We start from the raw sequence: 16,762 nt of genomic DNA on the forward strand, positions 1-16,762 counted from the left end.
TGCTTCCAAAGCCCAATCCTGAATCGATGATGCTTGTCTAAATGGGTCAATGTCTATGTCAACGATCCCGCTTAATGGCACTTATCGCTAGTAAAGGAGAACCATGGTATTTCTCAAGTTGTGGTACTAATCAAAGGTAGCGTAAACTCACGGTGTTCCAAACATTATGGTACTACTCACAAGTATTGTACATCGTACAGGTAACGCAGACCTATGTTGTTTCTCACACAACGGCACCACTCATAGCCAACGCAAACCGATGGGTTCCTCACCTAGGTGTAATAATCACGGGCGCCAGTATTCCCGTAGTGTTCCTCACATAGTGGGTACTAATCACAGGCAACCCAGACCGACGGTGTCGCTCATATAGTGGTACAACTCACAGGGTACGCCCAGACCCGTGGTGTTGCTCACATGGGTACGACTCATGGGTACTGGAAACCCACAGTCCACACACACACTGCTGCTACTAATCACAAACTTATTGTGTACCTAATATAGTGGTACTACTCGCAAGTAAAGGTGACCCATGGTGTTCCCCGTGTGATGGTACTAATCAAAAGTAGTTTCATGGTTCTAAGACAATCATCCCTTGGTCGCCCCTTTTAGTCGCCTCTCGCGACAGGCAGGGGATACCGTGGGTGTATTTTTCGTCTGCATCCACCACCCACAGGGGGTAGACAGAGAGAAAAAAGAAGAAAGAAGGGATCCGTCACTTCAAAAAATGAAGTAACGGACGAAGAAAGGCAAGGGCCACGAAGGGCGTGAAAATGAAAGACTCCCTAGGCCTCGAATGCTCTAATACCGTCGGGGTCGGAAAAGAACAAGAGTTGACCAAGGGAGGTCGGATAGGATACACGTAAGTGAGGAGCCTGGCACAAGTAAGGGGAAGCAATACCAAGACTCAGCTAAGGGCCCCGTGGTCGCCAACCCACATTCCCAAGTTGAGATCCCCTTGGGCCCCTTTTAGTCACCTCTTATGACAGGCAGGGGATACCGCAAGTGTATTCTACATGTACGTCCCCCACCCGCAGCGTGTTGTAGTGGTATCAATAAAAGAAGCTGGTCATTGCCAGGTGCCCTAGAATGTTATTAGATATATTCAATGAGGCACAGGAAATGAGTTACAATATGGAAAATACTGCGGTCCTACACCAGTTAATGAGAAAAGAATAGAAACACTTGACAATTAACAGTACATCCAAATGAGAAGGACATGTATCTTGTTATAAATTCCCACTTTCAACTCAGGAATGCCTTTTGGCATTCATTGATTGATTGATATTGACTGACTGATTTCATGTGGCCTCCAGAGAAATCAACTGTAGTCCAGGTCTTTCTAGCTGATGCCCATAAGTGACCTGCAGTCTGGGTGAGTGATGATGATGAGGTAGGGAGAGGGTGAAACCCAGTGTTGGCACATACCTTTCTCCTGTCAAATAATACCAACGGATCTCCTCAAGGCTTGACACTTTCAACACTATGCCCATACAGGATGCGGGCACACTGCTTTCCTGGTTGTGGACGACACCCTTATACCATACAGGTGTGATATTTGCATGTTTTTATAGGCAGCTGCACATATCCCATGCGGTTCCTTTTTTATTTTATTTTTTCGCTAGTGGCTTTACGTCGCACCGACACAGATAGGTCTTATGGCGATGATGGGATGGGAAAGGCCTAGGAGTTGGAAAGAAGCGGCCGTGGCCTTAATTAAGATACAGCCCCAGCATTTGCCTGATGTGATAATGGGAAACCACGAAAACCATTTTCAGGGCTGCCGACAGTGGGATTCAAACCCATTATCTCCCGGATGCAAGCTCACAGCCGCACGCCTCTAACCGCAAAACCAACTCGCCCGGTACCATACAGTTCCTGTGCCTTGCTTGGAGGTAGTAAGTAATTTATCCAGTGTCCAATAGAATGCAGCGCAGTTATCGGCAAGTTCAAACCTAAACGATAAAAAGGATAGTTTCTCCTTGCTGCAACCGCTATGGAAGCACTCGATGTGCCAAGTGCTGATCGCGCCAAATCTGTCAGCTGTGTTACTGTACAAACATGTCCTCACACTGGCTCAATGACAGTGATATCTTGGATATTTTGTCGAGAGAAGCGGGTTCAGAAATAGATGACCGTGATGAATACCCTGCTTAGGAAAAAGATTACATATCAAGTGATACGTCGGGCAAGATTTTTATTTTTTATGTTACTTTTGAGTGCAAGCTTTTTTAGCTGCATTATTTTACTCCAAATACAAATGACGGAAATACTTCACCTCTCCAGAAATTTGGGCTTATTTTTTCGTTTAGACAAAGAGATGAAGGCTGATGATTCACCCGTATTGTGAAAAGAAAGACGGTGGTGGTCCAAGCAGTGCAAAGTTAGACTGTATATAGTTTTATGATTTCAGGGCTACTATACCAAAACAAACTGTTCCTAAATAGGTAAATTGTGTACTTCAAATGTTATTGTGTTTATTTGTGGCTCAAGTAGCCACATTAAATGATTCATTTTGATTGTTTGAGCAGGCTTATTGGTTAAACTTTAATGTAAAGGATTTTCCTTTTACTTTTTAAAAAAGTTTTTCCAAAAGACTGGTATAATTAAAATACTTTAGATATGCACTTCCTGATTAACATCTTCGTTTTGTATGGCTGACACCTTCATATGATACAAAAATCAGGTATGTACTATGTTTTTCTATTTATATAAAATAAGAGTTTTGTCTGCACATTGCTCAGATTTTGAAAAGAACAGTATTTCTGTATTGATCATGTCCACAGTAACAAGGAAATGAACTTGTTACTTTTTCGTATTTTCTGTCTGTCTGTCTGTCTGTCTGTCTGTCTGTATGTATGTCTGTATGTATGTATGTACACGCATCGCAAGAAAACGGCTGAAGAGAATTTAATGAAAATCGGTATGTAAAGTCGGGAGATGAGCCACTACAATCTAGGCTATATAACATTTTATTCACGCTGAGTGAAATGGTAGTTTAGGGGAAGGCCTAAAATTTAATTCTCAAATATTTATATTAGTGATCCTATCGATAAATACTACATAACTGAAGTTATATAGAATTAAACTTCTGATCATTTATGTCTTATACATTTTTACCGTACCGGCTATGATAACACAGATATTCATGAATTTGTATTTTTGTTGCAAAGCTCATATCAATGCCGACCCACGAGAAAATAGGTTAACAGCAGTGGCTTGGAGGAAACATTTGCCCCCAAGTCAGATAGATTTTTCCGTCACCAGTGTAGTGAATCGAGATTTTCAGACTCATCGGGTACTCCTAGGAAACAGATTAGTAAAAAGGGCATAGTTTTTGCCCCGAGACTCTTCCACTATTCACCCCCCCTCTCCCCTGCCGAAAAAAGACTAAGAGTGTTCGCAGATCACAGCTGTCTGTGGCTTGGTCACTCCAGCTCTGGAACTTTGGACTATTGGATCGGCAGTGTAGTACTGTTTTTAATATGCACCTATTCAATACAAAGAGAATTTAATGAAAATCGGTATGTAAAGTCGGGGGATGAGCCACTACAATCTAGGCTATAACTCATTTTATTCACGCTGAGTGAAATGGTAGTTTAGGGGAAGGCATAAAATTTAATTCTCAAATATTTATATGAATAGGTGGATATTAAAAATAACACTTGTAACATACTTTGTATTTACGTACATTTCAATACGGACTTAAGATGAGAATTATAACATCTAGCGTAACTGTTCATTAAAAGTGAGAAAATGTGTTGTTTTTCTTATGATCAAGAATTTTATATGAAAGCCTTGCTTTTAATTGCACCATTCCTATTGACGTCATTGTAATGACCTATGTTCATTTCAGTTGGGGAAGCCAGTAAGACAGTCTTTCTGAGGATGTAAAAAGGCAGGTGGAGAGTGAGTGTCTGTCATTATAATGAAAACTCCCCAACCAGATTGTGACTGATGGTAGGCAAGCGGGCCTACCATTACAATGAAAATTCCCTAACCAGTCTTCATATGAGAAGACGTTTGGCGACTTCCCCGTCATGTTTCTAGGGTAACGTTAAGAGCTATGCAATTTAATACATCTTGCTCACAATGTGTACAGTACCTAACGTAGAATTCTGAATACAATGTAGAATTCTGTAATGAAGCCTGGGTATATCAGCTAGTAATGCATTAAAATTCAGGAAAAAGATCTAGTTCGCTGCCAGGAACCATGTCAAAATATGCGTCAATACGTCATATGCCTTCATTCCATATGAACACTGCCGTTGCCTACGAGATAAACAAGGCTGGGAAGTGTGCGCTAGTTCTGAGCATAAAAACCTCCCCCAACCAGGTTCGCAGTACTGCTGCCAGATGTCTCGATATCATGCTATAGCTTGCATGTGCTGTAGTATATTAACATATGGAGAAAAGTGTTTTTAATATGTTTACAAATGGATTTCACTTATTGTTAGTGTTCAAATGAAATCCAAGTAAATTTCATATACACTATAAAATATGGTATATCATACTGTAAGTCCAATTCGTCAAAGAAAGGAGAACATTGGAGTTTTCAATCATTTCCTGCCAATCCAGTTTTAAAGGAGAAGTGGAGAATTGCTATATCCAGACAGGGGGACAATTTAGGTTCACTTTGGTCACCCCAGACATCATCTAGAGTCTGTAATTTACATTTTTAATACTGAGACTTCAGTTTATGGGCTACAGGTTCATTAGATTACTTCAATGCCTCCACTTCTACATCAAAAGACACTTGAGAATTATGTTGGCTTTTCAAATGGAGAAACTGGAATAACATCCCTCAATAAAGAAAGGCTCCACTATGAAACCATGAATTTGACATGCGTGGAGGAAACGTTAGGATCCCTTATCATAGACAAAATGGCTATCAAGCCCCATGTACACAAAAATCATAATCTTGACCAACAACAGTTTTGGAATTACTTGATGAGACGCTCGAAGGTAAGCCAACTAATCAATTCGCGATTATTGTATTTTCTTGCAGATGTAGTATTTCTAATAGGCCTAAATATCTGCAAATTTTATATTATCTTAGATGCTATTGATATTAAGAATGACAACATGCCTTTTCAGAGAAACCTGTCACTCTGGAGTTGTCTTCCTTGACCATGATAGTTATCTTGTTCGAGTTGCAGAAGAAAATTCCAATTGTGAATAATATTTGGGACAGATATCCTCGGCCACTAATGACAGTCCATTGATGTGCATTACGCTACCCCTTAAGAAAATTTGTTTACTTTCTGCAAAATATGTTGAATTTTATGCATCACTGCTTACGTTACCTGCTCAATACGAATTTAGTTTTAAAAACTTAAGGTTTTTGTTGTTCCAAATTCATTGAGGCATTCAAATGTGATGAGAAACTCTCATTACAAAACGTTTAAAACCAATACTCGACAATGAAGCTCATAACATTACAGATGCTCATGACTTGGAAAAGAACTTCAGGACAAAGCTTTTAAAAGTTGCATGAACAGTGATCATGGTAAGTCATTTTAATGTATTACTTTTATTATTTATTGCACCTGACTTTGCATAAAATAATTCCAAATATCACTTAAATGTGCTTTACTTTACATCCAATCATTAAATCACATTTAGGTGGTCCTAACTTCATTATTTGTAGATTTTTACGTCCTTAAAAACCAACAGTACTATTAATTTAATGTATTTCGTGCAAGCAGCATAGCACAATGTGCAGACCTCTAGCGGACGTTTGTAAAACTACTTGCAACGCGCATTTCTATCGGTCCACTTCCTGGTCTTGTATATCACATAGGCAACGACACTGCACAGAGGTTTTCGAACCAAACCCAGGCCTTTGGCACACAATCTAGTGATTAAAAATTGCATACCACCAACTCTCCTTCCCTGCCAGCCAACATGCTGATGGTTATATTTTTTCTTCCAACAGAACTTGAACCAGCTAACCATCCTGTCAGGCCATCGAGACTTGATGCCTTAAAGATTATGGCTAGTAGGTGGGCTATTTTGGTATCACGATCATAAAACCAATGTATTGTGTGGAAACCATTTTCATTACATTAGAAGGTTAATGCTCTATTATGTTATATCCATATAAACATCTCTACAACTGTATTTTTAGAGTTTTTAATTACAGTACTAAAAAGATGTACTACAGTGGAAGTCCATTATAGCGAGAATTCATAACGGCAAAAAATTTACTCGCTATTCTGGATTGTCGTTATATCCGATTTTTTTAAAGTCCGGAAAATCCCCATACACGTTAATCTGTATGAAACAGCAATAGTTTGGTCAAAACTTGCGTTTTCGCGGATGATATCCACACTATCGCTTACTCGTTTGTTATTTTTCAATATCCACTACTACGTGAAAGAGTATGTTTAATTTCATTCTGAAAAAAATACAGTATCACTCCACAGGCCTCTGTAAGTCATTTTAATGTATTACTTTTATTACGAGGCTATTTTTTTTTTCAAGGTCCGATTGGTCACGAAATGAAACAGCAGTACAAATTTGACACTTTTCTATTAGTAACACTTACTGATACATCACAGCTATTTTTCAACATAGTCGCCTCGCAGATTGAGACATTTGTCGTAGCGTGGTACCAACTTGTCAATGCCCTCTTGATAGAACATCGCCGCCTGCGCCTGTAACCATCTTTGTACGCCGGTCCGCAGCGCCTCGTCGGTGTCAAAACGCTGTCCTCCTAGCCAGTGTTTCATGTGAGCAAAGAGGTGAAAATCTGATGGAGCCAGGTTTCGGACTGTATGCTGGGTGATCGAAAACGTCCCACTGGAAACGCTGCAGGAGGTTCGTGGTGGCAGCTGTAGTGTGCGGCCGAGCATTGTCATGGAGGAGGACAATGCCTGATGACATCCCTCTCCGCTTATTCTGAATTGCCCGTCGTAGACAATGAATAGTCGCACAGTATGCGGCTGCAGTGATGGTGGAACCACGTTCCATGAATTCCACCAACAGAACTCCTTTCCGGTCCCAGAACACAGTAGCCATACACTTTCTGTTGGAGAATGTTTGCTTGAATTTCTTTGGCTTACTCGAGGAGTGCGAATGCATCCACTGTTTGGATTGCTCTTTTGTTTCTTCCGTTTCAAAATGAACCCATGTCTCATCCCCTGTGACAATTTTGTTCAAAAAATCCGGTCCTTCATCATGGTAGCGCTGGAGAAACGCTAAAGCGGCGCCCATTCGCTGTGTTTTATGACGGTCAGACAGCATCTTCGGAACCCATCTCGCACGATGTTTGCGGTACTGAAGTGTCTCACTCACAATTGTGTAGAGAGCTAACCTGGAAATTTCAGGAAACGAAGCACTCAACACAGAAATTGTGAACCGACGATTTTCTCGAATTGCCTGATCCACACGCTGAACAAGACCATCGGTTGACATACGCTTCTTTCCCTGGCCGCCTGCATCATGGACGTCTGTACGCCCTGCTGTAAAGTTCCTGCACCATTGTCACACTTTGCTGTCGCTCATGCACGTCTCACCATACACACGACTTATTCGGCGATGAATTTCGGCTGCACTGCACCCCTCAGCCTGAAGAAATCGAATTACACCGCGCACTTCACACTTGGCAGGCGAAGCGATCGTTGTAGCCATGTTTACGAGCGCGCTGCACGTTCACTACTGACGGGACTGAGGTGAGGCGCATAACGGTCATTTCAGAGACGTTGCGCAACACATCTGCACAGCGGTTCATCATATATTCGCGGGCGTTTGACTGTCGCGACCGATCGGACCTTGAAAAAAATAGCCCTCGTATTTATTGCACCTGACTTCGCCTAAAATAATTCCAAATATCACTTAAATGTACTTTACATCCAATCACTAAATCATATTTAGGTGGTTCTAACTTCATTATTTGTAACATTTTACGTATCACTCCACAGGCCTCTGTGGCAAACGTTCCAGTTTTCTTCTTCAAACAGCGTCCCTAACCTGACTGTATATGTATCTTGAAAACATATTTCAAGCGCACGTAGAGAAATGATAACCTCTTCACTACAAATTTACATGGGAACAGCCCTTCCTAAATTTAATTAAACGCAAGAAAATATAACCTATCCTTTGGTATCAGTGATGTACTCTGCCATATCTTGAGGTGTAGCACGTTTTTAAGCGACTGTTTACTCCAGCCTTTATTTCTAACGAGTTAACAACTGCTATCGACCACATTATTTACACATTTATTACAAAAACATGTTATCCTATTTCATTTAGAATTTTCTTTTACAGAACAGCAGTCGACGGATATTACTAATCGACTCCGACGTCGCATTCTAATGTCAACGAGAGAGCTCGCAGGTGTACACATCGGAAAAACAATACCGAAGGTTGCATTTTGTGGTAAATTCTTCAGTTTTCTTATTCAAGCAGTGTCGTCTAACCTAACTTAACCAAGTACTGTATATACAATGAAAACATATATCAAGCTCCAGCAGAAAAGTGATAACCTTCTCGCTGTAATTTTAGATGGGAATAGCCTTAATGAAATTTAACCAGATGCGAGAAAATATAATTAACCTCAGAAATCAGTGGAGCCCTCTGCTATATCTTGAGGTGTATCGCATTCTTACTTAATTTCAGTGTAGAGTATTAAAATCAAGTGATCGTTTACTTAGCCTTTATTTCTAACGAGTTAATAACTGCTATCGACCGCATTATTTGCGTATTTATTACGAAACATGTTCTCCTCTTTCAATTCTGACTTTCCTTATGGAACAGCAGTTGACAGGTATTACTGACTCCAACATCGCCTTCAAATGTTGACAAGAGAGCTCGCAAGTGCACATAGCGAGAAAGCATACCGTACCAAAGATGATCAATTGCATTTTGTAACAAACGTTTCAGTTTTCTTATGCGAACAGCGTCACCTAACCGAACTTAACCATACTATATACTGTACATATATATCAAGAAAACATATTTCAAGCGCCAGTAGAGAAATGATAACCTTCTCGTTATATATTTACATGATAATAGCCTGTTTGTAGGATGCTAAATGGTTTATTTTGTCACCTATTCAATACATAATATGTATTGAATTGAATATGTATTGAATAGGTGACAAAATAAACCATTTAGCATCCTACATTCAGTATCTTCAATACGGAAAACAATGATTTTTATCACTTGATAATAGCCTTTCCAAAATTTAACCAGATATGAGAAAATATAAAACTAACCTCTGAAATCAGCGATGCACTCTGCCATATCTTGAGGTGTATCCCATTCTTACTTAATTGCAGTAGGCTATTTAGCATTAAAATTACGCGATAGTTTATTTCAGCCTTCATTTTTTACTAATTAACAACTGCTATCAGACTCGTTATTTACGCACTTATTATGTAAACATGTTCTCTTTCATTTCCATTTTTCTTTACAAAATAAAATTGACGCTTATTACTAATCAATTCTGACATTGTCTTCGAATGTCGACCAGGGGACTTGCTAGTGGACATAGCAAGGAAACGATATCAAAGATGATCGATCGCATGCAATATAATCACTAGGTGCATAAATACCGGTAACGGGAACGCTTAATCGTTTGTAATAACAGATGCATCAGTGATAGTGCTCTCGCTTTAACTGAAGAATAATGCACAGTTAAATATAGGAATTCTGAAGGGAGAGACAAAAACTGTCATTATAACAGGATTTTCGTTATATGCCGTACTCGCTATAGTGGACTTCTACTGTGTTTAATTATTTCAGAAGTTTTTATTTTCAAGTAACAATTTTATGAAAAACTTTTGATTCATGTTATTAAATAATGATTTTTTTCTCTGCATTGCCAATGAATTTGCAACCTAATATCAAGCAACAGGAAGAGTTACTTTGACAGTCATATTATACTATGGCGAATAAATATAGGTGTTACTTACCTTAATTTTTTTTTCCTTGAAATTATGTTTCAGATCTGTTGCTGTCCAGAGAAGAGACTTTAGTTCTTTACAAGTAAAATCTTGGGGATTGATGAAGTCTCTTCCAAGGAAACTAACACCAGACCTGGAACACAGGCAAAGTAATACTTATCTGTATCATGCTATCTGTGATAAAGAAAACAATAGGCCTAAATAAAAAAAAGAATTTCATTGATATATTGCTTTGAATAATACTAATAATATCCTGGAATGGCAAAATAAAACACTACAAAACCATGGTTAAATCAATGCTTGTATGCCTGTGAACGCCTGTTCATGAAATGCAAGTTGGGGAGGAAAGAAGAATCCTCAGAAAAGTTATGGGCACTGTGCAGATCGAATATAAGAAATGAAATTCATATTTAAGGTCCGTATACATGGATATGACTTATTTCTTATTGAAGGGATTTATTAACCACCTAATCAATACGCTGAAATAAACTGATTGTCATTAATTCACTTAGGACTAGTTTTGACCACTGAATTGGTCATGTTCAGCTACTTTTTAACAAAGACACAATCTAAGCAATCTTAAAATTAAATAAAATGCCTTACTAAAAAGTCTTTTTTTTTTTTGCTAGTGGTTTTACGTCGCACCGAGACTCAGATAGGTCTTATGGCAACGATGGGATAGGAAAGGCCTAGGAGTTGGAAGGAAGCGACCGTGGCCTTAATTAAGGTACAGCCCCAGCATTTGCCTGGTGTGAAAATGGGAAACCACAGAAAACCATCTTCAGGGCTGCCGACAGTGGGATTCGAACCAACTATCTCCCGGATGCAAGCTCACAGCCGCGCGCCTCTAACCGCACGGCCAACTCGCCCGGTACTAAGAAGTCAACCAGCTTCAAAGCTATGAACACACTAAGTTAAAAGCAACACATATACGGTGGAATTATTCAGTGCTATGTGTGATCTATATATGGATCTTCAATCTTGATGAACAATTATTAATATGAATTACAGCACTATCACTTCACTGGTCTGTTGAACACAAAATATAGAAAATATGCACATGTACATGAAATTACCAATCACCACAGAAGCACACAATAGTGAGTACATCCCTCCAAATAGGGTTGGAGTCAGGAGGGGCATCCGGCCGTGGAGCATGGCCGGGTCCACATGTTTGACGTGGTTCGCACCTGCGACTCCACAAATGTGGGAGGCGTGGAGGAAGAAGTAGTGAGGATGTAAAGGAAAGGGTATATAAGTCACTGGTAAGACCACCATTTGAGTATGGTTCCAGTGTATGGAACCCTCACTAGATATCTTGATTCAAGAATTGGAAGAAATTCAACGAAAAAGGGGTTTCGTTTTTTTCTGCACAAAAAGCAACAAATCTGAACTTAAACTGCACAGGTAGGACGACACTTTCAGCATCTGTTATTCAAGTAAGATTGTATTGTATAGACAGTATTCGAGGCAGGGAATCTGAGGATGTGGGTTGCAGGCACGCTTGGTGGCAGAGAGGGAAACACACCCATCCAGTGTTAAATATAATGTCCTGTACATAATAAATTAAATAGAAACATACCGTTTCCCTGCTAAAAGTAAAACACAACCATACATGAAAATGTTGCGTGTCTGCTGCGTTAATGAATGGTGTGGGGTGCGTGCGTTGTTGTTGTAGTGCTTTTCATCCATTTAAAAGAACTTGCAGTAAGAGTCAGATTTACGAGATGCCTGTGGAGTCAGAGGAAGATCTGCTTGCTCGTGTTATGGCAGTAACGAATGTTCAACTACTAGGTGTTTGTGTGTGAGTGGAATGGAATATGATGTATATTGAAGTGGGCGATCACCAAGACGAGCCGTTCTCGTGGAAGCAGAAGCACTGCAGCAGGAACGTACGCGCTCCGTTCCATTCAGTGACGCAGCAGGCGTGGGACATTAGTGATATTTTGCTTGTAGCGGGGAAACAGCACTTTTACTGACATGCCTTCCTATTCAAAATATCATCTACTCAGCCCCTGTCCCTACAAGCCTCTAAACTGTGTAATGGGAATTTAGATGCACTCTGTATATTTGTTTTCGGAGCTAACCTTATTTAACACTAGGAATGTCAACTTTTTAAAAAAAAAAATTATTGTATACCAACGGTCGGGGGGGGGGGGCTTTGTGACCACCACTTAAAGTCAAGTTTCTGGGCACCTATGATGTTTATTTTTGGATATATTTATACCAATAGCATTTAAAAACTTATTTTACATTACTTAAAATCAACTAAAGACATCTTTCAATAATAACAGCTTATTTCGACTTGGTCTCAGCTGTCAACCTGTCAGCGACTTTCCTACAAACATATGGCTGCTCTATTGTTAATGCTCAAATATTTTCAATGTTCTTCTTTCAGTCTGATGAATCATTACGTTCACTGTGTACCTCTTGCATGATTAACATAATGATGGTAGTCTAACTCACTTTGTTATACTTTTCATTTTTCGAATGGGATAGAGCTGTGATATTCTCAGCTCTGTCTTCATTTCACTAACAGTAATATCACTGCCATTATCTTCAAACGAATTAGCTATCTTAAGATTTTTACTTTTTTAATAAGTTGCTTTACGTTGCACCGACACAGATAGGCCTTATGGCGATGATGGGAGAGGAAAAGGTTAGGAGTCAGAAGGAATCGGCCGTGGCCTTAATGAAGGTACAACCCCTGCATCTACCTGGTGTGAAAATGGGAAACCACGGAAAATCATCTTCAAAGCTGCCGACAGTGGGATTCGAACCCACTATCTACCGAATACCGAATACTGGCTGCACTTAATCGACTGCAGCTATCTATCTCGGTGGAGAAGATTTCAGCATCCATCAGGTGAAAATTACTCATTGTAAATGCTCTTGGAGTATACACATAACTATCCAGTTAATAATGCCTTGTAGCAATCAACAGTGAGTTCCACAACAAATAAATATTTAAATTTTACTCTATGTGATCAACAATACTGTAAGAAAAAGACTGCCAATACTAAACAAGTCATTTGTTACATCAAATACCAACACAGGGTTACTTCATGCACACTCATATTTGAATTACTCTGTACTGACTTGAGATGGTAAAAATTAGCAAAAGAACTACACCATTCAAAGTCATTGTTACTTAGTAAAAATGAATAAATGTTACAAACTTTTATTTCAAGTGTTAAAATAAATAGAGGAAGAAATAGCAGGTGGTGTAAATGTTGCAACGTTTGGGCTGGGAAGACTTGGGAGAAAGGAGACAAGCCACTCGACTAAGTGGTATGTTGCAGGTTATAAATTTCATTATTTGTCCGTATTGAAGTCCTACTTGTGATACAAATTCTTATAATTTTGTTAGTTACAACCTATTCAATACAATAAAAACGTAATAAAAACTTATATATTTATTAAGTTTTTGATATGGTACATGTTTCACTCCTTTTTCGTGAGCATCATCAGCCAATTATTATTTACTTAAGGTTATATAAGATCATGAATCTATTCTGTTGGATTAAGGTTATGCTTGTAAACCTGATTGACAAATCTTATAATATTTTACAAGTCATATAACAATAAAATTATGTCTAAGTTAAAACATATTTGTCTAAAATCTATCTAAGTCTAACATTTTATTGACGAAACTCATCTGGTGAACATCCTTTAAAATTATTTTTAAAAACCTTTTGAGATCTGGCTAATTGTATTGATTCAATGTTGCTTGACTTGTATGATTGTCGTTGAAACTTCGTTAACTATATTAACGATTTTGTACAGTTGATAATTGCCTATGTTATGAACATTTTACTTGTTCTCGATGTTGCTGGAGTAACATTTGTACAAAATGTATTGGCATTAATTTTACTGCTGATCTAAATTAATGTATATGTTTTCCAATTCCGTCACTTCTTTTCCTTTTTCTACTCTTCTTAAATCCCTTTCAATAGTTGTAAAACTGTGTCAGTTTCTAGCATGTGTACTCCCATTGCAGAATGTTTCTTGTGTTTGGCTGCATTTACATGTTCGAGATATCTTATCATAAAGCTTCAGCCAGTTTGGCCAACATACGAAAAATTGCATTCTGCACACGCAGATCCTTGATATTGATTACTATTTATATTAACTTTATTGTGGTTGAAGAAAATATTTCGGTTTGTGTTTTGGGTTTTGAAGGCAATGTTAATATCTCTATTTTTGATGGTATTAGTGACGGGGTATATAGCTGGGTTAGTAAATGTAAAAGTTGCAAATTTGGATTTTTTATTTTTTCACACCAGATTTATTTTCACCTTATTAATGATCTTGTTAACCATCTCCATTTTATAACCGTTATTGAGTGTCAGGTCCTTTATGAAATTAAGTTCTTTTTTTTAAACTCTTACTTGTTAATGGAATTTTTAGGGCTCTATAAACCAAACTCAAAAATGCCGCCTGTTTGTGAGAATTGGGGTGGAGTGACTCGTGTTTAATCATTATTGGAGTAAACGTCGGTTTTCTATAAATCTGGAAATCAAATTTATTTCCTGCTCTCTTTACATTTATATCTAGAAAACTTAACAAATTGTTACTTTCATCTTCTTAAGTGAATTTTATGTTACTGTCTAATTTATTTAAAAAATCCAAAATATTATCACTATTATTCACTTTACTGTCTATTATAACAAACGTGTCATCCACGTATCTCAGCCAAAGGTTTAGTCCTTCGAAGTTATTCAAAATTTTAACATGTTCTAAATGATCCATATAAATGTTTGCTAGTATACCAGATGCAGGGTCACCCATTCCCAAGCACATTTGATGATATATCTTTTGATTAAATGTGAAGTAATTATTATTTAAAACAAATCTCAATACATTTATGAATTCTTCTATTTCACACCTACTTAATTTGCTGTGACTGAATAAATTGAGTTTGATTATATTAATGGTTTCATTAATCGGTATGCAAGGGTACATGTTAGTTATATCATATGAACACATTTTATGATGCAGTTGCAGTTCAAATTTATTAAGATTATCACAGAATTCTATTGAGTTATTGATTGTAGAATTATTGTAACATTTATAGTGCTTTTAAAAAAAATTATGTATAAATTTAGAAGTCTTATATGTTGTTCTATTCGTGCAGTTGATTGTAGGTCGCATGGGTATATTAGCTTTATGGACTTTGAGCATGGCTCTGGCTGTTGGTATCTTGGGATTCATATTTATCAACTTCTGACACTCTAGTTCATTAAAGAGGAAAGACAAATTTTTAAGTAATTTCTTTAGATTCCATTGAATTTTGATTGTAGGATTTTTCTGTATTATCGAATAGGCTCCATTCGAAAAAAATTCTTCTGTTTTCTTAATGTAATCATGCTTATTTAAAATAACTGTAGTTTCCCCTTTATCAGCTTTGGTTACTATTATATCACTTTCGTTGATTGTAGTCTTTAATTCTTTGATTTGTTTAGTGAGGTCGGGATTTAAGTTATTATTTATTTCTTTTACTAAAGTTGGAAGTTTCTTTTTAACCTCGAATCTTGTATCATTTTGTGATTCCAAAGGCAATTTCCTTATATTAGATTCTACTTCAGCTATAGTGGTTATTACGTCTTCTATTTGATGATGGTTAGGCCAATTAAATTTGATCTTTTATTCAGTAAGCTCATTTCACTATCCGTAAAGGCGATATCCGACAAATTTACAGTGGTTGGGATGTTTTAAAGGTCTGAGTTAGTCTGTTTTACTCTTGTATTACGTTTTTTGGATTTTGTTTTGTTCTCTCTTAAATGTGATATTTTGTTTTCTACAGTTTTTTGTTTCTTTTCTAATATATCAACAAGTTTCTCATTAGTAAAATGTTGTACTGATTGCCATTCTAACAGGGTTAAAAGCTCAGAAATTTCTAAGTGTGTACGATAAAGTTGTAAGTTTAAAAACAACTTTTTTCTGTAATGTGTTTTTATCTCACTCTTTAGCCAAATTTCGTTTACTTTGTTTTGGTGTCTACTAAATTTGGCATAGATAAGTTTCGTCTTTGTACAGATTTCAAAAATTTTGGTACAAGTTTGGATTTTAAGCATTCTTTTAAAAACCATGTCTTTCTTTCACGATCTTACTAATCTTAACCTTAAGGTTAATAAATCTGTTCTTAATCTTATTATTAGCCTGGTTGGCCATTACATTGCAGGTTATAAATTTCATTTTTTGTCCGTATTGAAGATCTACTTGTGATACAAATTCTTATAATTTCATTAATTGTTAGATCAGCAATACAACAAAGATAAAAACCTAAATGACGAAATTGAAATAAAGAACCCCATCTTAGTACAATTACCGGAACTAATACAAATGCTTAAATCTGATATGAATAAATTCTATAAACATTTTAATCCGACAAAAGTTAATGGCTTATTGACGCAAACAAACTCAACTCCTCCCCTTACTTCTCCTAGGCAGTCCCCTCCACAATCTATTGCAGCTATCAATGCACTGCCTACCTTCACTTCCCATTCCCACTCCTCGCCAAAATGTAAACTCATCCACACTCACTCATATAATACAAGGAGTGCAAACAGAACAACAAGTAGTTCTCAAGAGGCTAGAAGTAACACTAGACAATTATGCAGCAGAAAGAAAAGTAAGTGACAGTTCTTTTGATAAGAAGTTTATACAGAATTATAATCAAAACCATAAACATATATTTTTTATCTTTCATTACAGATATACCAACAAGCCCAATTTGGAACATACAAGAACAATTCAAATTCTACATCACATTAGAAAGTGTTTATTCACCAACAAGTTTGTTCGTGAACAATATTCTCGTATTGACAACATAAAATTAATGCCAATACATT

The 16,762-nt window shown here is 37.5% G+C and overlaps 1 protein-coding gene across 5 annotated transcripts in view; it reads right to left on the bottom strand.

The window, feature by feature from the left end:
- LOC136877567 (ornithine transcarbamylase, mitochondrial) overlaps positions 1–16,762 on the bottom strand; it is a 183,334-nt gene that overhangs the window by 86,015 nt on the left and 80,557 nt on the right. For all 5 annotated transcript variants that reach the window (XM_067151710.2, XM_067151711.2, XM_068228683.1 and 2 more), the window contains one exon: positions 9,918–10,041. In XM_067151710.2, coding sequence (XP_067007811.2) covers positions 9,918–10,041 — 124 coding nt within the window. The remainder of the gene's footprint in view (positions 1–9,917; positions 10,042–16,762) is intronic.

This window comes from Anabrus simplex, chromosome 7 (genome assembly GCF_040414725.1).
Source record: "Anabrus simplex isolate iqAnaSimp1 chromosome 7, ASM4041472v1, whole genome shotgun sequence".
Lineage (NCBI taxonomy): Eukaryota > Metazoa > Arthropoda > Insecta > Orthoptera > Tettigoniidae > Anabrus > Anabrus simplex.